Source organism: Brienomyrus brachyistius, unplaced genomic scaffold, assembly GCF_023856365.1.
Source record: "Brienomyrus brachyistius isolate T26 unplaced genomic scaffold, BBRACH_0.4 scaffold1275, whole genome shotgun sequence".
Classification (NCBI taxonomy): Eukaryota; Metazoa; Chordata; class Actinopteri; order Osteoglossiformes; family Mormyridae; genus Brienomyrus; species Brienomyrus brachyistius.
The window spans coordinates 8874-36520 of record NW_026043549.1 but is presented as its reverse complement, the minus strand read 5'-3'; the positions used below and the strand labels follow the sequence as shown (position 1 = coordinate 36520).

General features: G+C 49.0%; 1 protein-coding gene across 1 annotated transcript; it reads left to right on the top strand.

The window, feature by feature from the left end:
- Positions 1–6: 6 nt before the first annotated feature.
- Positions 7–27255, top strand: LOC125730414 (arf-GAP with GTPase, ANK repeat and PH domain-containing protein 1-like). Its single transcript, XM_049005791.1, has 5 exons — positions 7–3061; positions 8925–9029; positions 11495–11666; positions 20911–21072; positions 26427–27255. The coding sequence occupies exons 1-5, from the start codon at positions 2954–2956 to the stop codon at positions 26603–26605; spliced, it is 726 nt and encodes a 241-aa protein (XP_048861748.1). The 5' UTR covers positions 7–2953; the 3' UTR covers positions 26606–27255.
- The last annotated feature ends 392 nt before the right edge of the window (positions 27256–27647 follow it).

The following is a 27647-nucleotide window of genomic DNA, read 5'->3' as shown; positions in this document are numbered from 1 at the left end:
GCGCAATAAATTGGTCTGAATATATAACAATATCTATGGTAATTGCTAAACACTAAAACTTGGTAAGGTGTTGCTTTAAAAAAAAAAGCCATATGTGGACACCATTTAAGTTCTTCCGTCTCTAAAATGGAGATGTTCATGAACAGCTCGACAGCACATTGCGTCCTGTGAGTCGATTTCCTCTTCAGTCCCCACAATGCCACTGTCCCGTTGAAATATAGAAATTAAGTGGATGTCATGCTCTCTGTTCAAGTAGGGGATGCTACATCTGCAGGAGTTGGTCGGTCAGTCACTCTGTATTTTCACCTTCCCCCTCTGCCACCCACTTTGTCATTGGCCATAAACATCAACTCTCGTCTCCGCCGACGGCTGTCGTACCACAAAAGCGTCACTAGATGTCAGCATAGTGTAAAAAAATAAATCTATTCTTCCAAGAGCTTCCACGGTTACTTTTTTAACCACTAGAACTGGTGAGCTGGTTTAATATTCTGTGAGGGAGATTGTCGTATGAAATTGTTTGTTTACTTCAATGTATTAATTTACTCGTCTCTGGAGATTTACTTTAGGTATGATAGGTGTGAACGGACAGTGTAGGGGGACACGGGCGATTTGAAACTTTGACCAATTTTGTCCCCTGCACTTGACCATCGTCATCCCAGCCTCATCCACTATCTTCACATTCTCCCCCCTTTTCTTTCTCCTCTCTCCATCCTTCTGTTTTTTTTATATATGTCCACTGAAGAAGTGCAAAATAACTGGTTTAACGTTTGCCAAATGTTTTTCGATATTTGCAGATTTGTGCTACTGTTTCCAACCTTTCTTCAACAAAAAGGGCTTTCCAACTCCTTCCGAATTAGAAGAGCATGGTGGTTTTAAAAAAAACAAACAAAAAAAAAATAAATAACCCTTCTGCCCAACCTCTCTTCTTGGGGGTCTGTAGTGGCCGAGGTGGGGGGGGGGGCAGCTGAGGGCTTGTGTGGCCCCAAGCGAAGCCCCACATTGCACGGGAACGGCAGAGAGCGTAAATAACCATAGGGGACTTCGAGAACACTGGGTATCCTCTCTGTCCTGTAGTCGAGGGCCAGCTCCTTTAAGGTGTGTGAGGGAGCCTGTGCTGGATATGCTACTGTACCCCTTCCTCTCTCTACCCCCATCCTACCCTCAGCCTATTTCTAACCCCCCCCCCCCCCCCAAAAAAAAAAAAACAAAAAAAAAAAAACGAACCACCACCCTCGGACGTTGCCACCCCTAAACAGACAGTAGTTCATTCATCACACTGTCTCTTTGCCATTAACACGGACTCTTGGACTGAAGGTTGCTATCAGTTCATCAAATCTCTTCATTTTTTTTCATTTCTTTAATTTAATTTTATTTTTACCGATTATTGATTTTCCATTTAAGTCTTAAATTTTTTTTTTTTTTTTTTTTTAGTCTGAGGAAAAACATATGGGTTTATTGTGGTACCAGCCTTAGGGTTTAGTTATGAAGGCCTTCATAACAAGTAGGTTAGGAAACGGGAATTATGGGTAGTCGTGTATGTGCTGAAGGAAAGTGTTTGTTATTGATTGCACTGACTTGTATGAATGTAGTTTCTATGTTTTTTAAACCATTTATATTTATTTATTTTATTTATTTTGCATTTCAATTTGATTTGAGGATTATAAACTGTTACAAAAGCACTTTAATGATTGCCAATTCATAGACTGCTGTACATCTTGTATTGTATTTTATTTACAATCGTATTCTATAGAAAATATATTATATACAGTAAATATAAATATATAAAAATATATAAATATAAAGCCTTTATTGTCCATCTTATATTTTGTGGGGAACTGCAATGTTTGACTAAATTTGTTGAATATTTGGAAGTGAACCTGTGACTTGATTTGTATGGTGTCTGTATAAAAAACGAAAATAAAAAAAAATAATAATAAACTGTTAAAAATTACATACCGGAGTGGGCTCACTTTAACTCCTGTCTACCTCCCCATCGAAGAGTGGGCATCTCCTCATCATGGTGCGAATGAGACCATCACTGTCCTCCTGAGCGGAGTGTGTGTGCACGTGCGTGTGTGCGTGTCGCCTGCCAGTGAGAACCAAAGATCTTCTCCCCCTTTTTTTTTTGTCTATAATCCGCAGCCTGAAGCACGGCAGACGACTCATATTTTGTTCGACTCCTGTTTCCCCCCTCCAGCTCTTACAGGTACCGTCTGAGGATGAACAACAACTCAAATGTTTTTTGTTTTTATTTTGTAAGGTATCTTGTTAATGATTCCAGTGTTTGGATGCTGTTTTGTTTTTCGTTTGTTTTCTTTTTATCGTGTTATTGTTTTCATTGGAAGTTCGTCTGTTAACCTGTGGCTGCTAAGGTATTTTAATGGCCAATGAGGAATGCCGTTGTGAAACTTGTGCGCACTGTCTCTAACGCTTGATTTCCTTTTGATTAACTGACACCTCTCTTACTCCCCTCTCGACTTCGGTGTGGACTTGTCTGTGTATCTATGCAAAGGGGCTCTGCTAAGTACCCTTGGTGTGCCTCTGTGGTGGACTGTCCCACTCGTGAAGGGCGGGGGGGGGGTGTGGGCCGCAGTGGCCTCAGGTCTGAGTCATGACTCTTTGGGGTAGTTTTTGTCGTATGTGTTCAGTGTTCGTTTCTTGTAATAATTTGAAACTTTTTTTTTGACTGCACGTCAGTGTAATGTTGGTTGTTTTGCCGTTTTGCTTGTTAATTCATCTTTCGCTTTTTTGTTTCATGTTGTTGTTTTGCAATGTCCCTTGTTATTTTTTTTTGTCCCTTCCAACAAAACACCCTACAGTCCCCCTTACTTCAAACCAATGTACACATACACACAAACACACAGCACACACACACACACCACGTGCCCCCCCTCCCCTCCCTGCCCCACCCCAAACCCCATTGAGCGCCCCCTGTAGTTTGTTCTGGTGACTGATGGACTCTCTTGTTTCCTTGCAGTCGCGGAAAGCCAGCGAACAGGCAAAGAGCGTTGACTGTAAAACTGACAGCATAGGCAGTGGGAGAGCGATACCGATAAAGCAGGTGAGTCATGTGACGTAGAGCCACCTTAAGGCCTTTGCCTTTGAATGTTTACCATCACTCCGTGCAGCAGGTAAGTCTGGCCTGGACTGTAATTTGCAATGCATTTGTGCAGAGTATTATTATTACTGCTAGTAGTAGTATTATTACTGTTAATGACAATAATGAATTATTGGTAATGGTGAAAATGGTATTAGTATTACAACAGCAAACACAGAAAATAGTGAGGGAGGTTTACTTAAATTAACCTGTAATCTATTATTATTTTTTAAGTCTTACCATGTACAAACGTGCAAAAAAAGTTGCAAACTCAGCTCTGTACACTAATAACCACAAATGCAAATTATATGTATTGAGCATATCAGCGCAAAATATGCCGTACAAATTGACTGTGCATTGCTAGGTTTGTCTAATATATCCGATTTTGTTTTTCGTATTGTAGTTGTTCAGTAGTTGTTTTAAATTAATTTATAGTTATATTTATGTAATTGTTTTTTTTTATCAGTAAGTGCCAAACTTAATTTGATTTGTTATAGATTTTCACCAATAGAGAGAGCATGCGAGCTGTTAAAGTGACCTTCATTACCTTAAATTGCTGTTGGTGTTGGATTATTATTAATGTCTCAGACAGTCAGACACAAGCTTGACTGTTAAGTGAGTAATCATTGATTCCGGTATCCCCTCCAATCTACTTTAAGCAAACGTCTGTATTACTGATGAATTACACCAGTGGTTCTGAAACTCGGTCCTTGGGCCCCACTGCCCTGCTTGTTTTCCAGCTATCCCTGCCCCCCACACACAAGTCCCAGCTGTCTTTCAGCTTCTGATTGACAGAACACACCTTATCCAGGTAATCAGCAGTGTGTGGGCAGGGAGAGCTGGAAAACAAGCAGGGCAGTGGGGCCCGAGGACCGACTTAGAGAACCACTGAATTAGGCCTTTTCTTCTCCAGTAGATGGCGATATTGCACAGTGTTTTCCCACACCTGTCGTCATGCTGCCTGATTTACCGTCATGAGGATTCATAGGTTACTGAGAAGCAGCAATGAACACAATAAAATGATTAACTCAGAAAACGTACATATATATATCTCAATTCTTCCCATCATATTTACTTTCTATTATAGTGGAAAAAATAAAATAAAAGGAATTTATCGGTTATTTTCTGAAAAATTGTCATGGATTGGGGTTTTAATTATTAAAGAATACCTTTGAAATTGTGGCCATTGTGCAGCCACATGCCAGTTTGTCTTATGAGTGTAATTGATTCTGTCGAGGTTCAGGCTGATAGCCTAGCACCAGACCAGGTAACGTGTGAATGCGTTGAAAACACATCCTTGGGAACAATTGTGGTTTTCAAATAAAATAAACTTTTAAAAAGCTGTTTTTGTGTGTTGCACCGACATGACAGTTACTGACACCGGCACACAGCTGCCTTTCCTTGTTGCAACGAACGGCTCTTCGGCTGGCTGGAACAGAAACGGCAAATTAGTTGGTTCACGACGTAGGAGGGGGTCCGTCGCTGCCCACTAAGCTGACTCGAAATTACAATGGCAAAGTGTATCGAGAAAAACTTTTCATTGGCCAACTAAATTCGTAGAATGCATTAGACAGGTAGAACCGGTTGCATTGTAAATTTAATTCAATTAATTAATTTAATTTCTCTTCGCTGGCACTTTTGCCCTGGTGGGCTTTGCGGACCTTAACCCACCCGCTGAGCCTATCTGGGTTTACAGGGTCACTGTCAGTTCGGCGTGAAAGTGACCCCCCCCCCCCCCCCCCCGTGTTTAAATGCAAAGCGCCCCTTCATTTCAGTTGAGGCCTATCCGGAGGATTAAACATGCGACACGGCCCCTGCAATCGCAAGAGAAAACTGGCCCCCACCCCATTATTAGCCGGATTTAGAAAGAAAGAAAGAAAAAAACTACAGTGTTGATAGAGGTGACTCAGAGGTCAGGCATTGAAAAGCTCGTTAATTGAAATCCGCACCCAAAAATACACTCAAACTGCCCATTTTCCCTCCTTAATTACGTACTGCAGTTCAAAGGCTACCCCCCCAGATATCATTTCACTTGTTGATGGTCAGCAGAAGGGGGTACAGTAGGAGATGCGGGGAGGACAGTTCCAATCCAATTAAGGACCGGGGGGGTTTAAATGAGTCTGATTACTCTAAACCTGCCTTGTCAAATGCACAGTTTTCAGGATCAAAGGGGCCTCTGTGAGCATAATTACCCCCCCTGTGTAAAAATGGGGCCAAAAAAACAATGGCCTGGCTTCTGGAGAACAGTTGACACTAGGTCTTTGTCCTTCGCAGTGTCCCCCTTCTGCCCGCCCCCCCTGCCGGTTACAAAGGGCCTGCCCATCACTCAGACAACCCTGGCAGGATGCAGCCCCCCCCCCCCCGCCACAATGAGTAGGGAAGGCTGTCCAGTTAGGCCTAATATTGTCCCTCAGGCCTCCAGTACTGCTTGTCAGCTGCTCCAAAGCTGTTTGGGTGTCTATGTATTAAAATAACCCCTAAGCGTGATGGATTGACATGAATATATTTTTTTGAGGGGAGGGTGTTCCGTAATGTGAATCCCCCCCCCCCCACACTCTACTTTTCTAGGTTTTCCTTTGCATACATGCGGCATTCCTGCGTGATTTGCGAGATGTTTCCCAGCCAGTTCAATGACGTGGCTGCTTTTAATCACCCGCTAAACCAGGTTTCTGTCGTCTTCCGCAGTGCCTTTTGTGGAGCCGGGGAAGCGAAATGCCGGAAAGACGAGAATGTGTGACACAGAAATTAATAAGACATTATTGACAGTGCAGGCTGGTAATGGGAACAGTGATCTAACTAATGTCCTGTGTATTGGTCTGTTAACGTATTGATTTTTTACGGAATGCTAGAGTCCGGGGATACAAGGCGCCTGATTACAAATATTTTTATGGATCTGTTGGCGAGTCAATAAAAGCAGGAATCTTCAGACTTACAGAGTGTGCAGGAGAAGGGCACCCGAAGGATACAGTGTTGTGTCTGTGTGTTCGTCCTCATCGTCATAGCGCCAAAAAAAGCCAAAAAGCTGGGTAGACTCAGGTCCCCGCTTGTGACGGCTTATGATCGCTGGTTGTATAACTTCTGTTAACAGAAACGCGTATTACCATAACAGCTCTGCAGGGGGCGCCCTTTGTTCGAGCTGTTTTGAAGATTGGCGAGAATGGAGGTTCTCTTTCCCCTTGTTACGAACGGTTGGCCGCCGTTAAGTTATTGTCGTTATTGCCGTTGCGTTGATGTTTTGCAGAAGGGCTGGAGGTCTCCCTTCCTTCGGTGATTAAGCGTAATGAATAAATATCAATGGAGGACGCGGCGTTATGAAGGCCGCTCCTCGACAAGAAGTTGCGGGGACATTGTGGCCGTCTGTCCATGTCCGAGCTGCACGCTGTGCCCCCACTGCACATCATCCCGCCCCTGTGCCAGCTGAAGTACGGTTCTGGGCTCAGCCTCGGCTGTTCTCAGCATAGGCTATAAAAAAAAAAAACGACGTAATGGAATGTGGAACATAACACTGTAAATGAGGCCTGCACTTAATATTCAGCCCGGTATGGCGGAAAGACGGATTTGATGTTAATGTGCTGTTCTTAAATACCTCAAGTAAACTGGGAAGTTTACAGAAGTTTTTTTTTTTTTTTCTTTGAGTGCCCCGTACAAGCTGGCCGGTCGGGGGTGGGGGGATTCGTAAAAGTTCCCCCGAAGTATCGTTTTGTTTTAAAACTGCTTCTCCTCTCATTGCAAATTCAGAGAATTAGCTCAGCTGGTGCGAGTAAAGGTGACGAGTTTAAAAAAAATATATATGTGTATATATATATATATATATATATATATATATGGAATTCAGGTTCTGCTATTATGAGGGCATTCTAGAAGGGTTCTGTGATCTCCATGGCGATCCCAGTTACGGTGGTGAGCAATTAACTTGGAGAACCTAAATGTGCGAGTTCAGCCAGATGTCACTGGTGTGCGGATGCAGCTGCGTGCGGCAGCTGTGTGTTTGCGGCTCGCCGCAGACCGTGTGCGGCTGCTCTGATTGGATCTACTTGTCTTCTTGAATCATAAAGTTCGATTTTTTTTTTTTCTTTCAATTTACCCCTGTCTTGTGTGCTTCCTGGATACATACAGACGCACCCAGCTCATGTAAATGCATCTTGAGAGAACAGGCGCAGTTTTATGTGCAGGAACCTTAAACAAACGAGTCCTGGTAAGACACGGCGATTAACTGCCCCTGATTTCTGGGTTTTCAGCTGTATAATACCTAATTGTTTATATAATAATCAGTTTTTTAAGTCATTTACCGTTTTAATTTTCCGTACCTGTTTTAAATAGGTGTATTTATTTTGCCATGCTGCCCCCCCTCACACGTGCCCCCTCCTCCAGCTGTCGTGTCTCGACCCCGAGACCAGCAGGTCACCCCCCCAACATAGGGGACCCCTACCTGAGGACCCCTACCTGAGATCAAGCGGCGGCAGATTAGCATTATTGTCGGCACAGAGCCGGGGATGTGGGTCGCCGTGGGTCATCTCCTGATGTGTTAATAAGGATTATACCCCTCCAGGATGAGAGCCCCCACCAACAAGGCTGGAAAAGCACAAGAAATCTCCCTAATCCCCCAATTAAGCCCCCGCCATCCCCGGTCCTGTTTGTCCACCTCCAGGGGAGAAGCCCCATTGTTTGCAGTGGAATTACTAAACAGATGAGGGCTCAGATAAGGGGATGATGCGGATCTTTGGCGGGACCGGGGGGGGCGAGGGCGGGGTGAAGTATACCTTTGAAAGCCTCTGATAACGCTCTGTAATCCGGTCCTTCAGGGTCTGCCAGAGTTCAAGCCCAGGGCCACGAAACTGTCGCCCCTCCCATCACGCCCGTCAATTTTGCTTATATTGCTGCAACTGTTGCAATGTTGGATGTAATAAAATTTGACGACATTGTATTGGATATTGATCAACCAGTTTATCCGTCAATCTTCCATCCATGTTTTTGGGGTGGGGGGGGGGGCTTTCACAAGGTGGAGACACATCACAGAGTATCATGCTATATGCTACAAATCAATCCATGCAAAAATCAAACAGCCCGTCCTGATCGATTCGAATGTATTTCAGTGATTTTGAGATGTTAAATCGCACCTTTTGGTGTTTGAAAAGTCCGACTGACAACAGATGGCTGTAATACTTCTTGCTCATTTTCTTCACTCGTTTGTTTTTGTTTTTTGCCAAATGAATGAGCCCGTTAGTCTCTCTCACTGTGTGTTCGTAGTCCAGGATTCAGAGAGGATGCATGAAAGCTTCAGATGAGCCGACCGTCGGTGTCTTGTTAGAAATCAGTCAGGAAATGGGAAGTTCAGGCTCTAAGTTCAGTCCTGAGCAGAAGGCGGGTGGTTCCCCAGCTGTTAGCCGCAGAACCCGCCTGGGTTGCACGTTTACATTTATTTATTTAGCTGATGCATTTGTCCAGAGCGACATACAAGCGCAGGGAAACGTATGTCAAGCTTACATCTGTGAAGGAGCCGCAGGAGATAACAACACGTGCAAGATGGTTGTGGGGAAAAGGAGCTTCACAGGCACTGACTAAGACATTGAGTTCGTAATCAGAAATGCTATAAACTTGTGATTAAGCCTTGGAAGCAGCATAAAATCACCACGCGAATGTCTCCCAAGAGAAACTTGGTTTTAGTGCAATACAGAAACACGCAGAAGGGTAACTTGTGGTGGTGAGCAGGTCCACTTTGTCCAGGAAGTGTTTCTTCTTCTCCTATGCTCACCTCACCTGTGTGGGGAGGGGTCGTGACAATAAAGGTACAGTTTGCCTAAGACTCTCCCCCCCTGCCCCCGCCCAGGGAATCCTGCTGAAACGGAGCGGCAAGTCGCTCAACAAGGAGTGGAAGAAGAAGTATGTCACTCTGTGCGACAACGGCCTGCTGACGTACCACCCGAGCCTGCACGTGAGTGTCCCGGCCTCTCTCGCTTTCCGGAAGGTTCCGTGTGGACGTCCCTCTGCGTTTTGTCCTGACTAACATGGAAGCGCGTACATTTTCCATACATGCTTCAGCACTGCCGGTCGGGGGAATTCATTCGGCTCGCAGGCCTGTTTTCGCAGCGGAGGGGTTAGCATCTGTCCAGTTTGTAACTTCTACGATGTATCGACATCTCTGTCGCCGACATTAATAGAAGTTCTCCCGGGATTTGAACCTATAATCACCTTCTGAGAAATTGCACCTCTAGGAGGAGTTCCGTGGACAGGTGCCTACTGCCCAGTACATGTCTAATAAGCTTAACCTTTCCCACCTGTGCTAAAGATCAGTCTAGGAATTTTAAGTTTTCACATTCTACTATTAAAAGGTTCCACCCACAAGAAATATGTTTGCATTATAAAGCTTCTTATTTAACAGACTCTACATATCAGCGCATTCTATCTGGAATGTTGCTCAGGCTTTGTCGAGTGGTTCCTATGGGTTCAGAACATCTCCGGCAAGTGGCCGGGGTGCGGGGGGGGGGGGGGGGGGGGGCGGCTGGGCCTTCGGCCTCCCGTTGCGTCCTGCCCCGTTGCGCGCTAATGAAGCAGTTGCCACAGAGCTCCACCCCCACGCTGGCTTGTGTTGATTACGGCGCTCAGCAGTGGCACCCGGGCGCCTGGACATCAGTCTCTGTCAGCGCCCCCAGCACCGCCCCCCCCCCCCCCCCCCCCCAACCCTGCCCCTGCAGCGGCACTAATGCCTCTTAAACACTCTTCCTCCCTCTGTCCTGCTCTCCCTCCTGTGCTCTTAACCCACGTCTTCCTCTTCTCTCCGTCCCTGTTCCTGTCTCTCTTCATGCACCGCGTCCCAACCTCACTGGCCAGTAGGTGGCCTCGCCTGACTGTGGCTGTTTAGACAGTTTGGGTGAGCAGCCTTATATACCCCATAACGCTTAAGCTCACCCGGCACCGCTGGTCGGATGCCACCGAAAGCCATTTTGGGCCCCAGCTGCGTATCTGCCAGGCGGTCTCCCCGCTAACGTCCGAGGGAAGAGCCCATAACGGAACGGCGGTAAGCAGAACCGGGAGCAGCGTCGGCCCTTGGCGGAAGGGAGCCCATGCCCTTATCGGCAGTGATGATGGGAATCGCCGCTAATGATGCCGGGTGATTAGGATCATCTCCGTCCCAGGCATCCCAGGCGAGAAGAGGAAGCGGACGCCCACAAATCTCGGTCACCTGGTAGCCTGTGTCAGCGCCCCTCAAGAGCAGAGTGATCGGGGAGGGGGGAGAGAGAGTGCGAGGCTTCCTTCCACTCTGTAGTCAGCCGTGCCATTCGCACAATCACCGTCTGTTAATTCTATCTGCTACATCAATTAAATTGTTTGTGGAAACTAATTGAATGTGGCTTAATCACACATCTTAATAGCTTTACACGCTCCGAACTGGCTGTTAATTCCAGTAATAAAATGAAATGAGGGCGCTCACTGGGTAATTAGCAAGGAAGCTGGCGAAGAAATTAGTGCTTTATGGCGTGTAGTAAAGGGAGGCGAGCTGGCGGGGGCTGCGATGGCCGAGCCCTCCCGCTCTTTTTTTTCTGCTGATCGCAGTCGTTTGCCCCCCCCCCCCTCCTGCCCATTTATTTACTTGTTCAGAGAAGCAAAATTCATTTGTTTTTCCCACTTTAGCCGCAGCTCCAGTGGCCGGGTTCTGAGTGTGAGATATGAACGTAAAGAATTATTGGGTGTCCACTCCCCGCCCTCCTGACTGGACCGTGGGTGAGGTCCGCCGCAGGTCCGGCTGGGGTTCCGGTCGTTGCGTCTGCTCTCCGCTGATCTGCGTACCCTCTGTGACATTTTCCGTAACGGTCCAATCCGTCGCCATGACGTTTGTCGGCTTCCCAGTGAAGATCTCGGCGACGGCTGTGATCGGTTTACCGAGGATCATGTCTCCATAGGCAGGGCTGAAGACAGCTCGTAGTTACGACACAGGATGTCTGGGAAGAACAAGAGTTGAACTGCTTCATTTGAAGCTGAGATTGTGTAACTTTTATATTCCATGTAATGTACAGCTGATTGAATTCTAAAAATCACCTGCTGATCATCTGCACCCTTTTTATTAAACATGAATGGTATTAAGAACTAATTGGAGTCACTAAATTGCCCATAGGTGTGCATGTGTGAGTGAATGGTGTGTGAGTGTGCCCTGCGATGGGCTGGCCCCCCATCCAGGGCTGTTCCCTGCCTCGTGCCCATTGCTTCCGGGATAGGCTCCGGTCCCCCGCGACCCAATAGGATAAGCGGTTTGGAAAATGGATGGATGGATGGATGGTATTAAGAACTTGACCAGTGAGTTGAGAAGAATCGCCTCGTTGAGTTAAATTGCTCATATTTCTTTTCTGTGATGACGCTGGTGCACTGAATGTATATATGACTGTCTGTGCGTGTGCCTTTCAGGACTACATGCAGAACGTACACGGCAAGGAGATCGACCTACTGAGAACCACGGTCAAAGTTCCCGGGAAGAGACCCCCCCGGGCGGTGGCCACAGTCGCCCCGACCGCCAGCCCGAAGACCAATGGGCTGAGCAAGGACCGCAGCACCCTGCAGCTGGGCACGAGCACGACAGGTATGGACAATGGCGGGTAGGGGCACAGGCACAGTGGGTAATGACATGGGAGGTAAGGGCACGGGTATGGCAGGCTAAGGGTAACGGCCTGTCACACGACGCAAGTATGAGCTAACGCCACACTGTCCTTCACTGGGCGGCTTCCACATTAGTCGAATGTTAAAATAGTGTCTGCCATCTAATTGAGGATGGTTTACAGAATTCACCCTGGAAAAAAACTTGAGTTTGAGCTAAATGGGCAAGCAGAACATGCAGAAAACTCTTCCCCATTCATACAAAAAGAGGCGAAACATTGAAAGCATTTAGAATCTGACCTGTAACCGTGAATGTGACCTGTAACCGTGAATGTGACCTGTAACCGTGAATGTGACCTGTAACCGTGAATGTGACCTGTAACCGTGAATCTGACCTGTAACCGTGAATGTGACCTATCGACATGTTTGACGACGCTTTGGCCAAGATTGGTGCTGAAGTCCGTGAGATCGATGCAGTTTCCTGCAGCCGCCATTCGGCGTAAGGCTGATTTCCTCAGAACGGGACCCCCCCCCCCCAACCACGTCCGCTGGACTGAGCTGTCTCTCCGTGACGGAATTAACATGCTACAGACGGCGCGTTCCGGGTGAACCCTTCCCAGCCCGGTGCTAGAGCGGCTAAATGAATCCTGGGCGATGAGGAGGTGGGTGTTGCTCGACATACTGGACCTGACGGTTCGCTGCCTGATGTGACGTCGACCCCCCCCAGCGTTGATGGGGCCTCCTGGATATTCTCTCCTGTGGACCGGGGGGGGGGGGGGGCAGCTCTAGCACAAGGCCACTGATGCTACAGGGCTTTGCTCAAGTGCTCTAGGGAGGAACTCTAGGACGTGAAAAACCAGAGGAGAAGGGGGAGGACATACCACATCACATTTAACTTGGCTACATTCACCCCCCCCTAATACATAGACCTCTGCCTTTAGTTTTTTTTGATGTGTGTCCCCCAATATGAAACTCTCTCCTATGCCCTTGCCAGTTAGTGTTTGTGAAACAGAAACTTCTAGTAACTTTGCTTTTGAGGGAGTTTCTCAGTGCTTTTCTCCGTTTCCCTGCCACTGAGTTTCATCTACGACACTTTCGACACAGACCCTTGATCTGGCCCGTCGCTCGACTTTTCGGAGGCTTCATCACAAAGCAGTTGTTGTTTATGTGAGCCGAGCCTGGATTCCGTTGCAGGCCCCGCCGAGCACCCATTAGGCACGGAACAGGACGCGGGCGAAGTCTGGAGACTTTATGTGGCGGGGGCCGCGTTTCCCTGAACGAGCCACTAGGGGCAGTGTGGAGCAGCACTGCAGAAAGTCACAATGGGACTTAGGTACTGCAATTAAGGGTAATTAATACAAATTAGGAGAAGGAGCCCTTGGGGCTCTTTGAGAAAGAGTGCAAGTGGAGGTGGGGAGGTACAGACGGACAATAATCCGCTACAGCGCGCCAGTAGCTATGTCGGGTGAGAGTGATCTGTGGGGCCACTTCTCGCTTTTCTCCATCTCACGGCCTGCCCTCCCTCGGCCCCCACCCCTCCCACCAGCGCAAGGCCCGAGCCATCCTGGCCATGGTCCAATCCGGCGGCACAGTTAAAGAGGTTAATTAGTCCAACAGAGGGCAGCTGACAGCGCGCCCAGCCATCGGGGGTGGGGCGGCGTGATTTTCCAGCCCGCAGATGATTAACCTTCAGGAGGTGGTGGAGGAGAGGTGCAGGGTCCCTGGGCTGCGTGAGCGGCGTCCCATTAATGCTAACTAGGTTTTTAACTCGCAGCGCTGTCGCGTAAGTGTGGACTGTTCTGTCCTCCTGGCGGCAGCGGGAGCCCAAAATAAAGGCAAAATGGGGGGCATAACTTCCTCAAACACAGCTCTAAAGTAGGTTTGGGCCCAAAGCTAAAATCCAGCGCTTTTTAGGTTCTGTGCACCTTTAAGCGGACGCTTTTTTTTTTTACTTTTACAGCGGGTTAATTCCTTACAAATAATCTGCTATAAATAAAACTCAGGGGCTGCCATGCAGATGCCGGTGGGACAGAGGGAAATCAGTTTCTTCTGCGGTTCCCAAAAATCACCTTTTTTTATTTTTATTTTTTTTTTGTCAGGCCGCTCCGGTCCCTTCCCACCCCCCCCCCCCCCCCCCCCCACAGTTTCTGCACCGGTCCACTCAGAGAAACGGCGTTAATCTCCGCGCGCAAGAGAGGACGTTATGAATCACAGCATGATCCCTGGAGTGAAGGGCCTGCACTTGATTATCCGATCTGATTTTGATTTCATTAGGCATGCAATTGATGAAATGAACAAAGGGGTAATTTTTCATTCACGGAAGGTGAGGCGGAGCTCCGTCTTTTCCTTCCCTAATTCATCCACTGTGCTGATCCAAAGGGCCTTTTATGAACAGGGTTGGGCATGTGAGGGGTGTGTGTGGCCGAGCTGGAGAGGTGTGTGTCTGGACAGGACACAGATTGCATATCTCTGGCGCATAGTGCCTGGCAGATTTTAAATATTATTATCCTCTTAACAGGCTGTCACTCGTGTCATATTACATCAAAGTGTTAATGGCCCCCATCAGTTTTGATCAGCGGCTTGTATGGCAGCTGCGGGGGGGTGGGGGGGGGCTGGCCTTTGTGCTGTTCAGGTGGCCCGTGACCTGCTGTTAGGGTCGGGGCCACACCGACCCCGTCTGTGTGTGTATAAACATTTCCCCAGCCTGATGCGCACGCGTGTCCAGCAGACGGCATCGGTGTGTGTGTGTGTGTGTGTGTGTGTGTGTGTGTGTTTTCGTGTGTTTGATCGTCCTCTGTCTGAGAGGATTGTGCTGCCATTCTGAGGTTTTGGGTGCATGTGAGAGTGAGGGGAAAACAGCCCCTGTGCTGTGTGTGTGTGTGTGTGTGTGTGTGTGTGTGTGTGTTCGCTGGGAGGAGTGGGGGGTGCTGATGATGGGGGGGGCTATCACATGGCCTCGGCCGTGGATGATCTCCTCCCCCATTACCATTTATGCTTCATTATTCCGCTCCTTGTACATAATGGCAACAGCCCCACAAAGGGGTCACAGCGGCTGCGGCTCATCAGCCTCTGACGGGGGGGGCGGCGGGAGGGGGGGGCAGCCGTCTCGACTCCCTGCTAATCTGCCGCCTCAGCCCAGCCCGCACGGGGCCCCTCCCCTAGACAAACACCGCCCCGGCTCCTCCGCTAGCAATGCCTCCTCCTCCTGCGCGTACATACCGCCACTAGCGTCCCCCACCCCCCACCGCTGTACCTATCTCTGTTTTTTTTTTGCTTTTTTTTTCACGTCTGTACGTGCCGGAGAGGGGAGCGGGCCGCGGCCTCCTCTCGGGATCGAGTGCCAGGCCAGGGAGACTGAGAGCGGCGGGGGAATTAGGTGGAGATTAGATTTGAACGTGTCAATTTGTTTAATCAGAGACAATGGCTGGGGCCAGGTGCTCCAAACATGGAAAAGGTGCTACAGCTCTGCTCGCTCTCCTGATCCAAGCTCCTACTCGTCTGTAATTGCTCCAGGTGTCTCTCTCCCGGTTTACATGGGGGGGGGGGGGGGGCATGTTTGTTTATCTAATTTTCGTCGCCACCGGAACGACCCGGGTTGCATCACCTGCATGCCGGTGCCGGGAGAGGTGGCCGACGCCCACAGATATTAACGAGCAGTTTTGCCTGGGCGTCGCGACCCTAACTCCAAAAGCAACACCAACCGCTTCCACGCTCGCCGCAGGCCGTTCGCCACGACGGTGGCCCGCAGAACACCTTTTACCACGGTTCTTGACGTTTAATGAGATGTCAGACTCCGGCGTTTCCGTGGACGCGGAGTCTGCACTCGGCACCGAGGACCCCACCGCGCTGACGCCCAGGGGTGGTCTGTGCCGAAACGAGGCGGACGTGGCCTGCGAAATCACGGCACTCGGGACGGGAAGCTACCGCTAACAGCTGATTATTTTGCCCGCTGTAATTACATTATCGGCACTTTTATGCGGGATTGTACTCTGGGGACTAATTGATGGATCCATGTTTAATTCATTAATCATTAGCATCAAATCTGACAATTAGGATCCGTGATGATTATGGAATTTCAAATGTTTGTCAAGTATGGTTTTTTTTACCCCCCACCTTCATTATTTTTTACTGTTTGTTCATTTAGTAAAAAAAAATGCTAATAAATGAACATGACAGAAAAGCAAATAACACCCAGAAGCATCCTGTAAACCCCTCCCTTCGTCCCACATTCAGCGGAGTGTTTGCAATGCACACTTTCATATACACTCATGCATACTGTTTTATAATCTTGTTCAAGCCGTAAGGTGATCACCTGTCTGTGATTGAAACCCTCTTTTCAAACACAGAGAAGTACACTAACGAATCTTGTATCACCGACGATTTAATTACTGCGAGGAAGCGTTTGTAAACGATCGATTAGGGTCCGTCAGGGATGTGCATTTGCCAGTCCGCCCACTGCAGGCTTTTGCGGAGCAGTGCACTTTAAATCCTTTCTGGGTCCAACACTAGTAATATTTGTTTACAGTTAATGAGTTGGTACTGAGTAAATTGAAATGAAATTTTATGATTCTGCTGGACTGGTTTGGGCCACTGGACACCAGTCATTTTCATTGCAGTTTTTAATTAGCAGTAGCGGAATGTAATCTGGTGCTGGAACTATATTTTTTTCCTGCAGAACAGAATCGTGTATGTGGGGGAAGGGATGATTCCCCCCCCCCCACATTTGGATACAAATGAATTGCATTATTTCCCTGCCGTCACATTCCAGGCTGCCGTGATTTGTGAAAGGGGGGGTGTGTTGGTGGTGAGTTCGGGTGGGGGTGGGGTTGGGGGGGGTATTGTGGTGATTGGTGTGTTTTGAACTTCTTCACAGTTGCGCGGCTCTGTGAAATCGCTTTCAGAAATGTCACTTTGGTAATATAAAAATTGGTTCTATTGCTTTTTAATTTATTTTCACGTCTAAGGTGCATTCTGGGCGGGTCCTGCTCCACCGCAGCCGTGTCCCCCCCCCCCCCCGACGCCTGTCTCAGCTGTGTGCTCGCGCCTTGGGCCCAACAGGAGCGTGTATGAGCCTGGCCCCGCCCACACGTCCTTATCCAATGGTCTTTCTCGCCAGCTGAATTAAAAGTGTCTGCACTCTTCTCGTTATGTTTAAACGGGCCTTAAACGGAATGCGGAGACGCACCATCGGTTATCTTTCCAGTTTTGCGTACCGATCGGTTACGGCGCTGTTCTGGCCACGGCCTTATGCATGCGATTCATTATTTGAGATGTGTGTGTTTTGCTCCATTTAATCCTGAGTAGCAGGGTAAATATCATCAAATGTTAAAATCCATTCGATATATTAATTCTCGGTTAAGAGCTGCATTTCTGCTGTGAGTGCATCCAAGCAGGAAACCTTAACCAATTCTGTGTATAAATGGTTTATTTCTTTACTCGGATATTGAGTGGAACACACATTTTTGTAATTATTGTTATTATTACTATTATTATTATTATTATTATTATTAGAAGTAGAAGTAATACTTGTGTACTGTAAGGTGTTTCTTGAAACCTAAATATAATTTCTTCAGTGCAAGTACAAAGTACTATTATTAAATCAATATTTAAAATCTGTTATAATTCTTGTTCCGCAGCAAGCAGAATTTTTGGGAATCATGTCAGCTCACTCCATAAATGTGACCCAGTCCCCTGCACCCCCCCCCCCCCCCCCCCCAGGCCCCTTTGACAGGGTGGCGACTTCACTGATTCGGGGGCACTAATTTAGCAAGAGTTCCGCCAGCACGTCGCGTCAGGCCCCCCCCCCCCCCCCCCGTTCGCCATGAGGAGCTGCCCCCTCCACTGGGAGTGAAAGATTAATTTTCCTGTGCCCAACAGGATAATTACTGACACTAATTAGACATAATTATGTGAATTTGATACACTTATTACTCCCGGTAATGGGAAAGACGCATTATGTTAACAAGAGCCGCCATGCCCCTCCCGTCTTTGCGCGTGACGTGCTACAGTGTTCCAGCCGCCCTTAGTTGCCGTGGTTATGGTTAGGAATTTTCTAAGTGTTCCAGAGAACAGTCCGGCCCTCTCTGGGGAAAGATTCGGCCAGGTGGCGCATGCATCACTTGCGACTTCAGACCTTGTGAGTCACCTTCCTGCTTCGTCAGTGGAATTCCGTGGATCAATTAATAGCCTAAATAAATACAATTAGATCTTGGCGTGATTCCAGCGGGAGTTGCCGTTAATTAGTCGCCTCTGTTCCAAAAAGGAGTTTGTATGAACTGTTTGAGGGAGCGTCGCTCTCAGCTGGACCCGGAACCAAATCGGGAGGCAAAACCGGAACCAAATGCAGAAAGAAGTTTCTCTGTATTATATCGAGTGGAATTTAATATTTGGCTTTATGGTTGCGAGATTTTTTTAGATGGTGTCTTTGTTCGCTTGGTACCAGGGAAAAGATGTCGCTGGCTGTTAAGATTGCGATAAGTCTGGGATTTTGGGGGGTGTCCTGGTTCTTTTGGAGTTCGGGCTGGGATCGTTTTAATTAAAAGCATTGTAGTCTGGGCTGGTTTTAGCAGCTGGATGCCGTGTAAAGAGTAACGAAGCAAATTAAGAATCACGAGGCCCTCACATTTTTTAGTACCCAATAATTTGCTCTTTTAGAACATTGGTCATATTCAGTGACTGCTGAACTCCAGGCAACATATTCAGCTGTAGGAAATGAGAATAAAGTGGAAGGTGTTTAACTGGGGTAAGTACCAGTCGAAGCTGTCTGGGAGCTCAGACTTGATTGGAACTTGTTCTTCCCATAATCCACTGGGAGTCTGTCTACCAGTCCCTGTCTTTCTCAGCATAGGGCTGCAGTGTTGCGACTTTCCTGTCCCGAAGAGGACGTGAGGAGGTCTTCCAACTCCTTCCAAGTCGTTTTTGCCTGCACAAGCTTGCCATTGCTTTCCCCAGCATATAACCGTTAACTTCCTGGACGAGTGTCTTGAGGACTGTAGTCGCACAAGTTCCGCATGACCTTGAGATCTTCTCACGTTTGGGTAAAGACTCAGATTCACTTTGATTCAGCACCCAATTGAACCATTGAAGTGATTAAGGTTTTGATGGGAACCAGAAGCCTTTTTGGCGATTTGGTGAATGAGTGACAGGAGATCGCTGTTCTGCGAAGCCCTGGGTGTGCAGTGAATCCTGCCATATTTAATGTGCTGTATTAAGCTGCTGTACTGATTAATGCCCGTGTGTCTTTGGGAGAGACATACAGTGAGTGGAGAGTCTCAGTAACCACAATTTCAGTTATTCTCTGTTTGCTGTGGTTCAAAAAAAAAAAGTTTAAGAATTCCAGTTTAAGGTTCTTAAGTTTCAAACCATTTCAGACTTATAGCCGTTGAGTACCCACAATAGGCCAAAATATCGTTAAACTAAACATACATTTTTCTCGTTATGGGTTATGTATAGGTGCATGATACTATATTTGTCATTGTAAACTGCGTAACAGTGGCCTCTTCTTCCATCGTTCCGTCATTCTTTGAGAGGTATTTAAGAGCACGAATTTCTTCGCTATGCCATCCCTTGATACGTGATATTTTTTTTTCGTTGCTGTATCGTCACTTGAGATTTAGGCTAAAACGTCCAGATCCTTTTCGTTCGAGAGAGTGCAGTGCAGTACAGTACAATACACGCAATGCACAATGTACTTTATTAATACTCTATGTAATGTTAGTAATGTCTTACTTTACCATATGTATGTACACGAAAATCACAATGTATATGGGGTCGCGGTTTCAGCTACCTGGGATCTGGGATCCCAGATCTGGGAACGTATCGTCCTCTATAGGGGAACTACTGTATAAATGTCTTCATATAACTGAAGTCTGTTTATATTAGGGGTGAAATTGTGTAAAGTTCTAGTGTCATAAGCTTGTATTTGTCCTGTGCTCTGCCTGACAGTCATGTGGGGACCTAGACGGACACTGTGACCTGCGTTTGGTGGGAGGGTGGGATGCGTTTGGCTCCTCGGCAGCAGCAGGGGTCTCCAGCCCACACGGTACTGTTCTGCTCATGAATTAATAAAGTGGGGGGGGGGCAAAGGGGTGGTGATGGTGGGGGGGAGGCGGCGTGCCGCAGAGCGTCTGATTGGGAAGTGGAGAGAGACCGACAGCCAGCACTGGGAGAGATGGATGTGGCAGTCAGAGGGCTGAGGAGAGATAATTACCGTTCGGAGTGTATCTTGTTAATTAAGGGCTAATTAGAGGCTGAGGCTTGGGGGGAGGGGGTGGGTTTACACATGTAGCGTGGAGAGACGAACGAGGGAGATCCAGTGACAGTGTATTAAAGCGCGCACTGGCAGAGAGAGAGAGGGAGAGAGAGAGAGAGAGAGAGAGAGAGAGAGAGAGAGAGAGAGAGGGAGAGAGAGAGATCCTTCATAACAGGGGAAAATCTCCCTGCAGCAGCCGTTAAGCCAAGATGGCAAACTTCATCTGACACCCTGGACATGCATTCGGGTTTTAGCGGTATAGACTGCCCTTCAAACAATCCGTCCATATTTCACACCCCGCATATGGTTCAGGGTCGTGCTGGGCCTGGAGCTTATTCCAGGGAACAAGGTAGACCACAGGAAACCGCGCTACCATTTACATTTACTCATTTATCTGATGCTTTCATCCAAAGCGACTTACATTAGAGAGAAGGGTTACATTTTTTGCTCTTTTACCATACTCCACCACCCCCCCCAAAACAAACTATCTGTGCTGTGAAATTCTTACTGTATTGATCCGAATTTTCTCACACAAACTGTGATGGTACCAAAGTTCCTGGAGAGCCTTTGGTGTTCAAGTGTGCGCTACGTAGATGGTTCAAATGAGTTGTATACGGACATATATAAATCGGTACAAGTTCTTGAAGGTAACCTAGAAGTTCCACTCATGGAATTGGGTCTGCGGTATGGAAGCGTGTAGCTTTTTCACCATCGCACCTCGAAGCTTTCCGGAAAATTCAGTCCGAGGACTGATGACTGTGGGTTGCATTTTATGTAATTTTATCGTGAATGTGGTACGTGTGCTGTGAGCTGAATATTGGGGGAAGGAGATGATGTTTCTGGGTTCCCACCCCCCCAAGTCATTCATGTATGACTTTCTGGGCTTCTGGAACTATCTCTTCCCCAACATGCTGTCTACACTCTGACCTGGCAGATTGAAGTTGGGTATCTTAACCGTGCCACCCACCTCTTCCCACAGGTGCCCCCCACTCAAATAGCAGCACCTCCCTGCAGTCGGACCGTTCCACCAGCGGCATGAACCTGGTCGGCTTTGGCAGCAAGCCAGACGGTCTGCACCAGCGCTCCTTCTCCGTGTCCAGCGCCGACCAGTGGAGCGAGGCAGCCGGCAGCACCGGAGCCAGTGAGTGCGGTGCCTCCATTCCCTCCTCTCGCTGATCATGGCTTCCTTCTCTCCGATGCTCTCTGTTTCTTCTGTGGGGGCAGGGGTGCGTGGTAACGTGGGCTCATCCTCTGTAGGGGGCAGTTTGGTGGAAGGCTGGCCATGACCTCCATAGATGTCAGTCATCGCTCGTCGATCTTCAGTCTCCACAGAGACTGAGAGCTTTGGCACAGGGTCATGGATGACCTCGTGGCTTCCAGGTTTGGGAGGTTCGGTCTCCCACGGCCATTGCTTGGGGGGGGCATACCTGCCATCAAAACTCAAATACCGTGGCACTCTCCATCATCAGGCTATTTCTTTCAGACCAGCTGGTCTTTTCTGTCAGCGGTTATGCAAGTGACCCGTCAGGGATCGCCAGACGTCTAATCCGAGATCATTCCCATCCAGAGAGACGGCTCCGTAGCGCATGCGGAAATGTTATTCCAGTGATGGTACCAGGTCAAAAGAGCCAGCATTGCCGCAAGCTGGGAGACTGGCATATATTGCCGTCGTTAATTAATACAAAGCTAATTGCGGCAGAGTGACGATTAGGGCGAGGAAGACGACGATAATGTTGGCGGCGAAGGCGGTAGTCATCATGGTGATGATGATTACCGTGGCGATGACAGGCGATGGCGTCGGAGTGTATTAGCGGCCGTGTGTGGAGGAGGGAGAGCGAAGGTTATTTGCTGCCCGGGCCCCTGCCTTGCAGGGGCACTCGAGTGAAACGAAATGATACATTCGCCTTGCGTGACGACTCCGCTGCCTGGATTGGGAAATAGATGCTTTTTCGGGGGCAACATTCATCACCAGTTATTTCTCCCTCCTTGTGGCTGGCACTAAAAAAGCACTTAAATGCACATCAGCGGAATAACAGTCATCTCCATGCATGTTTGCTCCGTCGTGGTTGTCATTAGCGATGCACTACAAACCCCTCCCTGCACGCCTACCCCGCCGCCCCCCCCCGGCAGTTTAAAGACTGCTCTTTAGGAGTACCAATGGAGCCCCCGACCATGCGGCCCGTGGTCCCAGCACCGCAGCTCGCTCGAAGCGGGGTGGGGGCAGGAAGGGAGGCATGGCGATGGTGTTGGCGGCGTAGTAGGATGTGGATGGTTCCGCTCCGGGGGCTGAACGGGCTGCTCCGACCGGCCGCCTCCCTGCCCTGCCTTTGCTTAACGGTCCTCTCTGTGCTTTCAGGGCCCTATTATTTTTGTTGGAGGGACCAGAGGGAACGGGAATGGGGGTGAGGGGGGGGTACACTAAAACACCCCGGCAGTTGGGCAGGTCAAACTTTTGCAAGAAATTTTTGGTCCATCGTTCGAGACGTAAATGGCTCCCTTCAATGGGGAAGCTCTGACATGTGATTCGTTCAGCAAATTTACCGCTTTAACACTCAAGGCCTCTGACGCGGCATGACACGCATCTGTTTCGCGCCTGGTTTTCCGTGAACAATTCGTGATTCCTCTCGTGGAAATTTATATCTGGCCACTTGTCAAGCCACTATCCCCGGATTTCTGCTGAAAATCTGCAAAGTGCATTGAGGGTCCAACTATCCTTTTTTCTCCCCTGGGCGGGTTCCTTAGCCTCATAATCCTTTATGTTAAGAAATCACATGCTCTTTGACAACAGGGTCTTGAGTCCCCTCTCAGTTACCACAGTATATTATCCTTGGTGAAGGTTGCAGGTTAACATGCGACGTGCTCCTTTCATCACGAGGCCCAGATTAATGAGGTCCTTCAGAATAGATGCACCATGGCCCAGGTAAGCCGCATGTACGCTGCTTGTGAATATTGAACGCGAGGCTTTTGATTAATTCACACCGACCTGCAGAAAGCCTCAACCTATCGTATATATTAATCGCTCACTGCCATGTGCTGCTTTTAATCTTCGGATAAAAGGCTGAATTTAGCCATTGTCCTTCATTTGTATGTTGTTTTTTTTTTGTTAGTCTTTAATTAACGCTAAGCGTGGGGCACCTTTAAGAAATTAGCGTCGGCTCACATTTTGAATTTTATAGTTAGCCATCTTCAGCTAGCCGCAGAGGGGTCAGTCTCACCCCCGTTGGCCTCATCTGCGGGTTTTAAATATTGTGCGTAATTCGATGGAAGACCATGTTTACCAAAGCATTCTGCCGCCCTTTCCGAGTCGCCCCCCCCGAAGGGGGCGGGGGTTGATTTCTTTGCCGGGGCTGTAATGAAGTTTGACATTTAGTCTGGAGAGAGAGCCAGTGCGGGGATCAGGCCTTGATTAGCACACTCTAATTGACGATAATAAGGAGGAGGCCGTGATTGTTTCTAATTTTGCCATTAATTGCAGCCGTTGGCTTTGATTGAGGACCGGTTTTCGGCTCGCCGTGTCGAGGGGGCGGCGAAATCACCGCGTGCCTCTCGAATTACGGCGGAGTGGCGTCTTTGAGGAACAGAAGCTGCCTGCCTGGAGACCTGTTAGCGGCCGCCCCCCCCCCCCCCCCCCCCCTCCCCCCCGCCTCACCGGCAATCTTCATCACCGAACGCGCTTAAACTGTCGCCACCCCCGCCGGGCCGTAATGTGCTGTAATCACAGGTTAGGTCCGTACCTATTCTGCTGCCCGCAAGAGCCGGCACTCAGCCAAGTGCCGGAAGCCTCCGGATCTAAGCTTGCTTCATTACGTTCTCCTTTCCTCGCCGCTTTGCGCGAACGTAAGCTAATCACCCCTCCCGGTTCGTGGCGGTGAAGCTGGTTGGCCGCTTCAGGCCCGAACACCTTATTCATCCGAGTCCCGCCTCCACCACATTTCAAACACAAATGCAGGGACGTTAAACAGGGGTCCATTATCGGCAGTACGGCTCCTGGGGACTGGCGACCTGCTGTACTGCGCATTACCGGGTCCTGGTTTGTTCCGTGCGGTCCTGGTAAACGGTCTCAGTCATATTGCCGTGTTCAGGTTTCCAGATCTACATGCCGTGCTCTGGAAGTGGAAATTGCTGGTGTTAAGTCGTTTAATCATCATTCCTAACAGTAAATTACTGTACCTGACCTCCCGCACTGCTTTCCTAGCAAATTAAAATGGACGGGCAGTCGATATCCAGAACATGAGACTTCCATATGTCCCATGTTCAGTGCAGGGGCCTCAGACTCGGCTGCTCCTGGGCTGCATCACTGGCCTTATAACTGAACATGGCTCATTCTTAGCTCTCTGCTGTGCTGTTTTCATTGGCAAATCTCTACAGAGAGACTTGTTTAGCTTTAATCAAGGATTCCAGCAATGGGCTGTTTCGATGTGATCAAACTGACCTTGATCAAAATCATTTTAAGCAGGAACCAGTTAAGAAAACAATAAATGAAAGTAAATGATTTTTTTTTTTCCTTATCTAGAATTTGTCCTGCTTTCCAGGCCGAGATCCTTGCAAAGGCCACGCAAGGTGGCATAATCCCAGCCTGGCCTGGTCTGTCTGCGAGGTTGTGCTGTACAGGTGGATGGTACTAGGGGTCATTTTCTGCAACATTAGGGACAGGAATTGATAATTAAAAGTGTTTATGGCCGGATGTCCCCCACCACTCCTGGGGGACCCCACCTCTTTAACCCCAAGCGACATGAAATGAATGTCGCTCGACACAAGCAGGCTTATGGTCGCTGTACAGCCATATGGAACAGCCCAGAATGGGACAGACGCTGAAAGGGGTGGGGAGGAGGGGGGGGTGGGGGGGCAGCTCATTGGACCCTAGTGCCCCCAGCTGTCTTCGCCAGCTAATGGTGTGTCTCTGGGGGGGGCGTTGTAGGAGAGCCTGGGAAATTGGAGCAGACACCTAACTCTGTGTGTGTGTGTGTGTGTGTGTGTGTGTGTGTGTGTGTGTGTGTGTGTGTGTGTGTGTGTGTGAAGACATTCAGAGCTGTAAGCAGGCAGAGCAGATCCTCATGAATATAATCGTGTTCATATTGGTGTTTGCATCCTGCCCTGATAATTAATCACAGCTCTGTGTTTGCCGATACATCCAGTCTTGTTTCACGCGGCGGCGACCCCCTCCCCCCCCCCCCCCCCCCCCCCCCCGGGCTGATTAGTTCTCTGCTCCGCGTTTGGCGTCCGAGTCTCCGATCTCATCCGGGGAGACAGGAGGCGTTGAGGAGCCGGTGTGCGAGACTGTGTCGGCACACCGCGACGGTCGCACTGTTTCTAAGGGTCCGAGTCGCGGCCCACGCCCGTGCGCGGCTGCCAGCCCGCAGCCTAGGAGAACTTCAGCGCTCCTCAACCCCCTGCTGTAACCATCAGACTCCCGGAAGACTGAGCCGCCTCTCCTGTCAGAATAAGTAATGACCGAATTAGGCCTTATATTGTACACTGGGTAATGGCAACCCTACACGGTAATTATAATATGGGCAACTGCGTATAACAATCGAAGCCCCCTCAGCCCCTATCCCACACCCCTTTGCCCAGGGCTGGAGGGTTGGTGGGGGGGCTGCAGGGGGAGATAAATGTCGTTTTCCACACTACAATGAGCCTTTTATGGGGGACAATGGTGAGATCTGCTGGCTCCCGTACGCCGTGTGGATGAGCAATACACAGGCCTCTCAATGGGACACCCCCCCCCCCCCCGCCCAATCTGTCTGACGGCCCTAATGTTGTCCGCAGGACATGGGGTCGGGTCGGATAACGGGTCCCTCACTGACGACTTTTTCGGAAAGATAGCAGGAGTAGGATCCAGGTTAATATTTCATTTAGAAAACCACTCCGGAAAAGCAACACCCGCTTTGTGCCTCTTCCAGCCCTCGCACTCGTACGACGATCCTGGCCTTCGGCTAACCCAAATGGCCGTCCCTAACCCCCAGCCGGGTCCCCGTGGCCCAGTCCAGCCCTCCATCCCTGCTGCTCAGTTCCTCTGGGTGTTGTCTTCCTGGCAGCCTGCTTTTCGTTCTCCCTTTCCTCCCCTCTCTCCTTTGATTGGCTGTTTCCTTTTACCGATGGCCGTGATTGGATATACTTTCCTACAGTGACCTTGGAAGGCTTCACACCTGATATTCAGACTTCCCGGGGTGTATTGAACAATTAACCGACTGTGTAAACAGCATCGTGGGTCGTGGCTCATATTGTCAGCTCTGCTCAAGCCATAACGCCGACTATTTTCCACAACATCAGAAGCTACGTTTGAAATATTTTCCATGTAATTAAAGTGGGACACACTGGGGCTTCTAAGCTGAGACACGTGCAGTTAAACTGCTGTCCCCACAGACGTCCTGCATGCTTTCATGCTGGGGGGAGGGAAAAGTTGTTGTTTGGTGATTTGGCAGGGATTCTGTGCATCGTTTTTTTTCCGCTGCCTCGAATAACTGAAAACCTCTCCCTCTGTGACTGTGTCCTCAGCTAACGGCCCCGGCGACTCCTTGAGCACCAGTCCGAACGTGTCCAGCGCCACCAGTCCCAAACTGGAGCCGCCGCCATCGCCGCACGCCAACCGCAAGAAACACCGGCGGAAAAAGAGCACAGGGATCACCAAACCCGACGGCCCATCTGCAGGCAATGAAGGTGGGGTGGCGCGGTGATAGCTGGGAGGCTCGCTTGGCCTTCCACAGCCGCCGTGTCGACCTCAGTGGCGAAATGTAGGATTTAAGATGTAAGCGCGTATCAAGGTTTATTGTCACGTGTTGCTACAGGGGAGGAGACAGGTGCGCTGAGGGACAATAGCACCAAAACCAGTGCAAAACACACAAGGTTTAGAACCCGCTGTTTATTGATGGGAACTCGCCCAGTTCAGAGGCTTCATGGACACCTCGAGATCAGTTACCTTTAAGAGATTTTTATTTGGGATTGGGATTCAAGCTCAGTACAAGTGCACATGGTAGGGAGGAGATTCTTGGGATACAAGTACAGTGTTAGAATCACTGAATTGCAGTTTAAAATGCAGTTGCAGGTAGTTGAGAAGCAGTGGTGAGACTTTATCGATGTCCTGGTATAACCCGGCGCTGACAGTGGGTCTGTGCAGTGTTCAGATGTGAGACCTGTCCGTTGTCAGGCTTGTTTATTATAAAAATACCCAAGGGATCAGCGAGGGCCTCCGCATCCCGCCATCCCGCCACGTCCGTTTGGAGCTTCATCATCTCCCGCCTCGCCTCCGCCCCACCCGCCTCATCAGCCCGTTGGCTGAGACGACACCCCCGGGCTGCCCGGCCAGCCTACCATCCATCAAAGAAGGGCGTGATCGGGGGGAGGTGGGGGGTGGGATAGTGTCAGGAGGGGACGCTGGGGGCGGGGCTGGCCCATTTGTTTGGGTGCAGCGTTTTGGGGGTGGCGCCTCTGATGGATGGCAGGTGGAGGAGGCAGAGGCGAGAGGCCCCACTGTGTCCACGTTAACGCTGATGAGATCCTATATCAGGTCAGAATAAGAAGCCAGTTACATCCCCATACCTATAAATATCACTTTGCATGCTTGGTCACTGACATGCTTTGTACACTAGTAGATAATGATCGTCATCATTTTATTAGAATCTGATTTTGTCTAAAGCTGATTGACTTGCCGTTGCACACAGCACAAGTGATTCAGGTTAAATACTGTGGACAAGGCTAAATGATGACCGGACTATTCTG

Excerpts from the sequence above, each read along its gene's own strand:
- LOC125730414 (XM_049005791.1), top strand. The coding sequence starts at position 2,954 with ATGGACTCTCTTGTTTCCTTGCAGTCGCGGAAAGCCAGCGAACAGGCA. Across the intron at positions 3,062-8,924 it reads GAGCGATACCGATAAAGCAG|GGAATCCTGCTGAAACGGAG; the intron begins GTGAGTCATGTG and ends GCCCCCGCCCAG. Across the intron at positions 21,073-26,426 it reads AGCCGGCAGCACCGGAGCCA|CTAACGGCCCCGGCGACTCC; the intron begins GTGAGTGCGGTG and ends CTGTGTCCTCAG.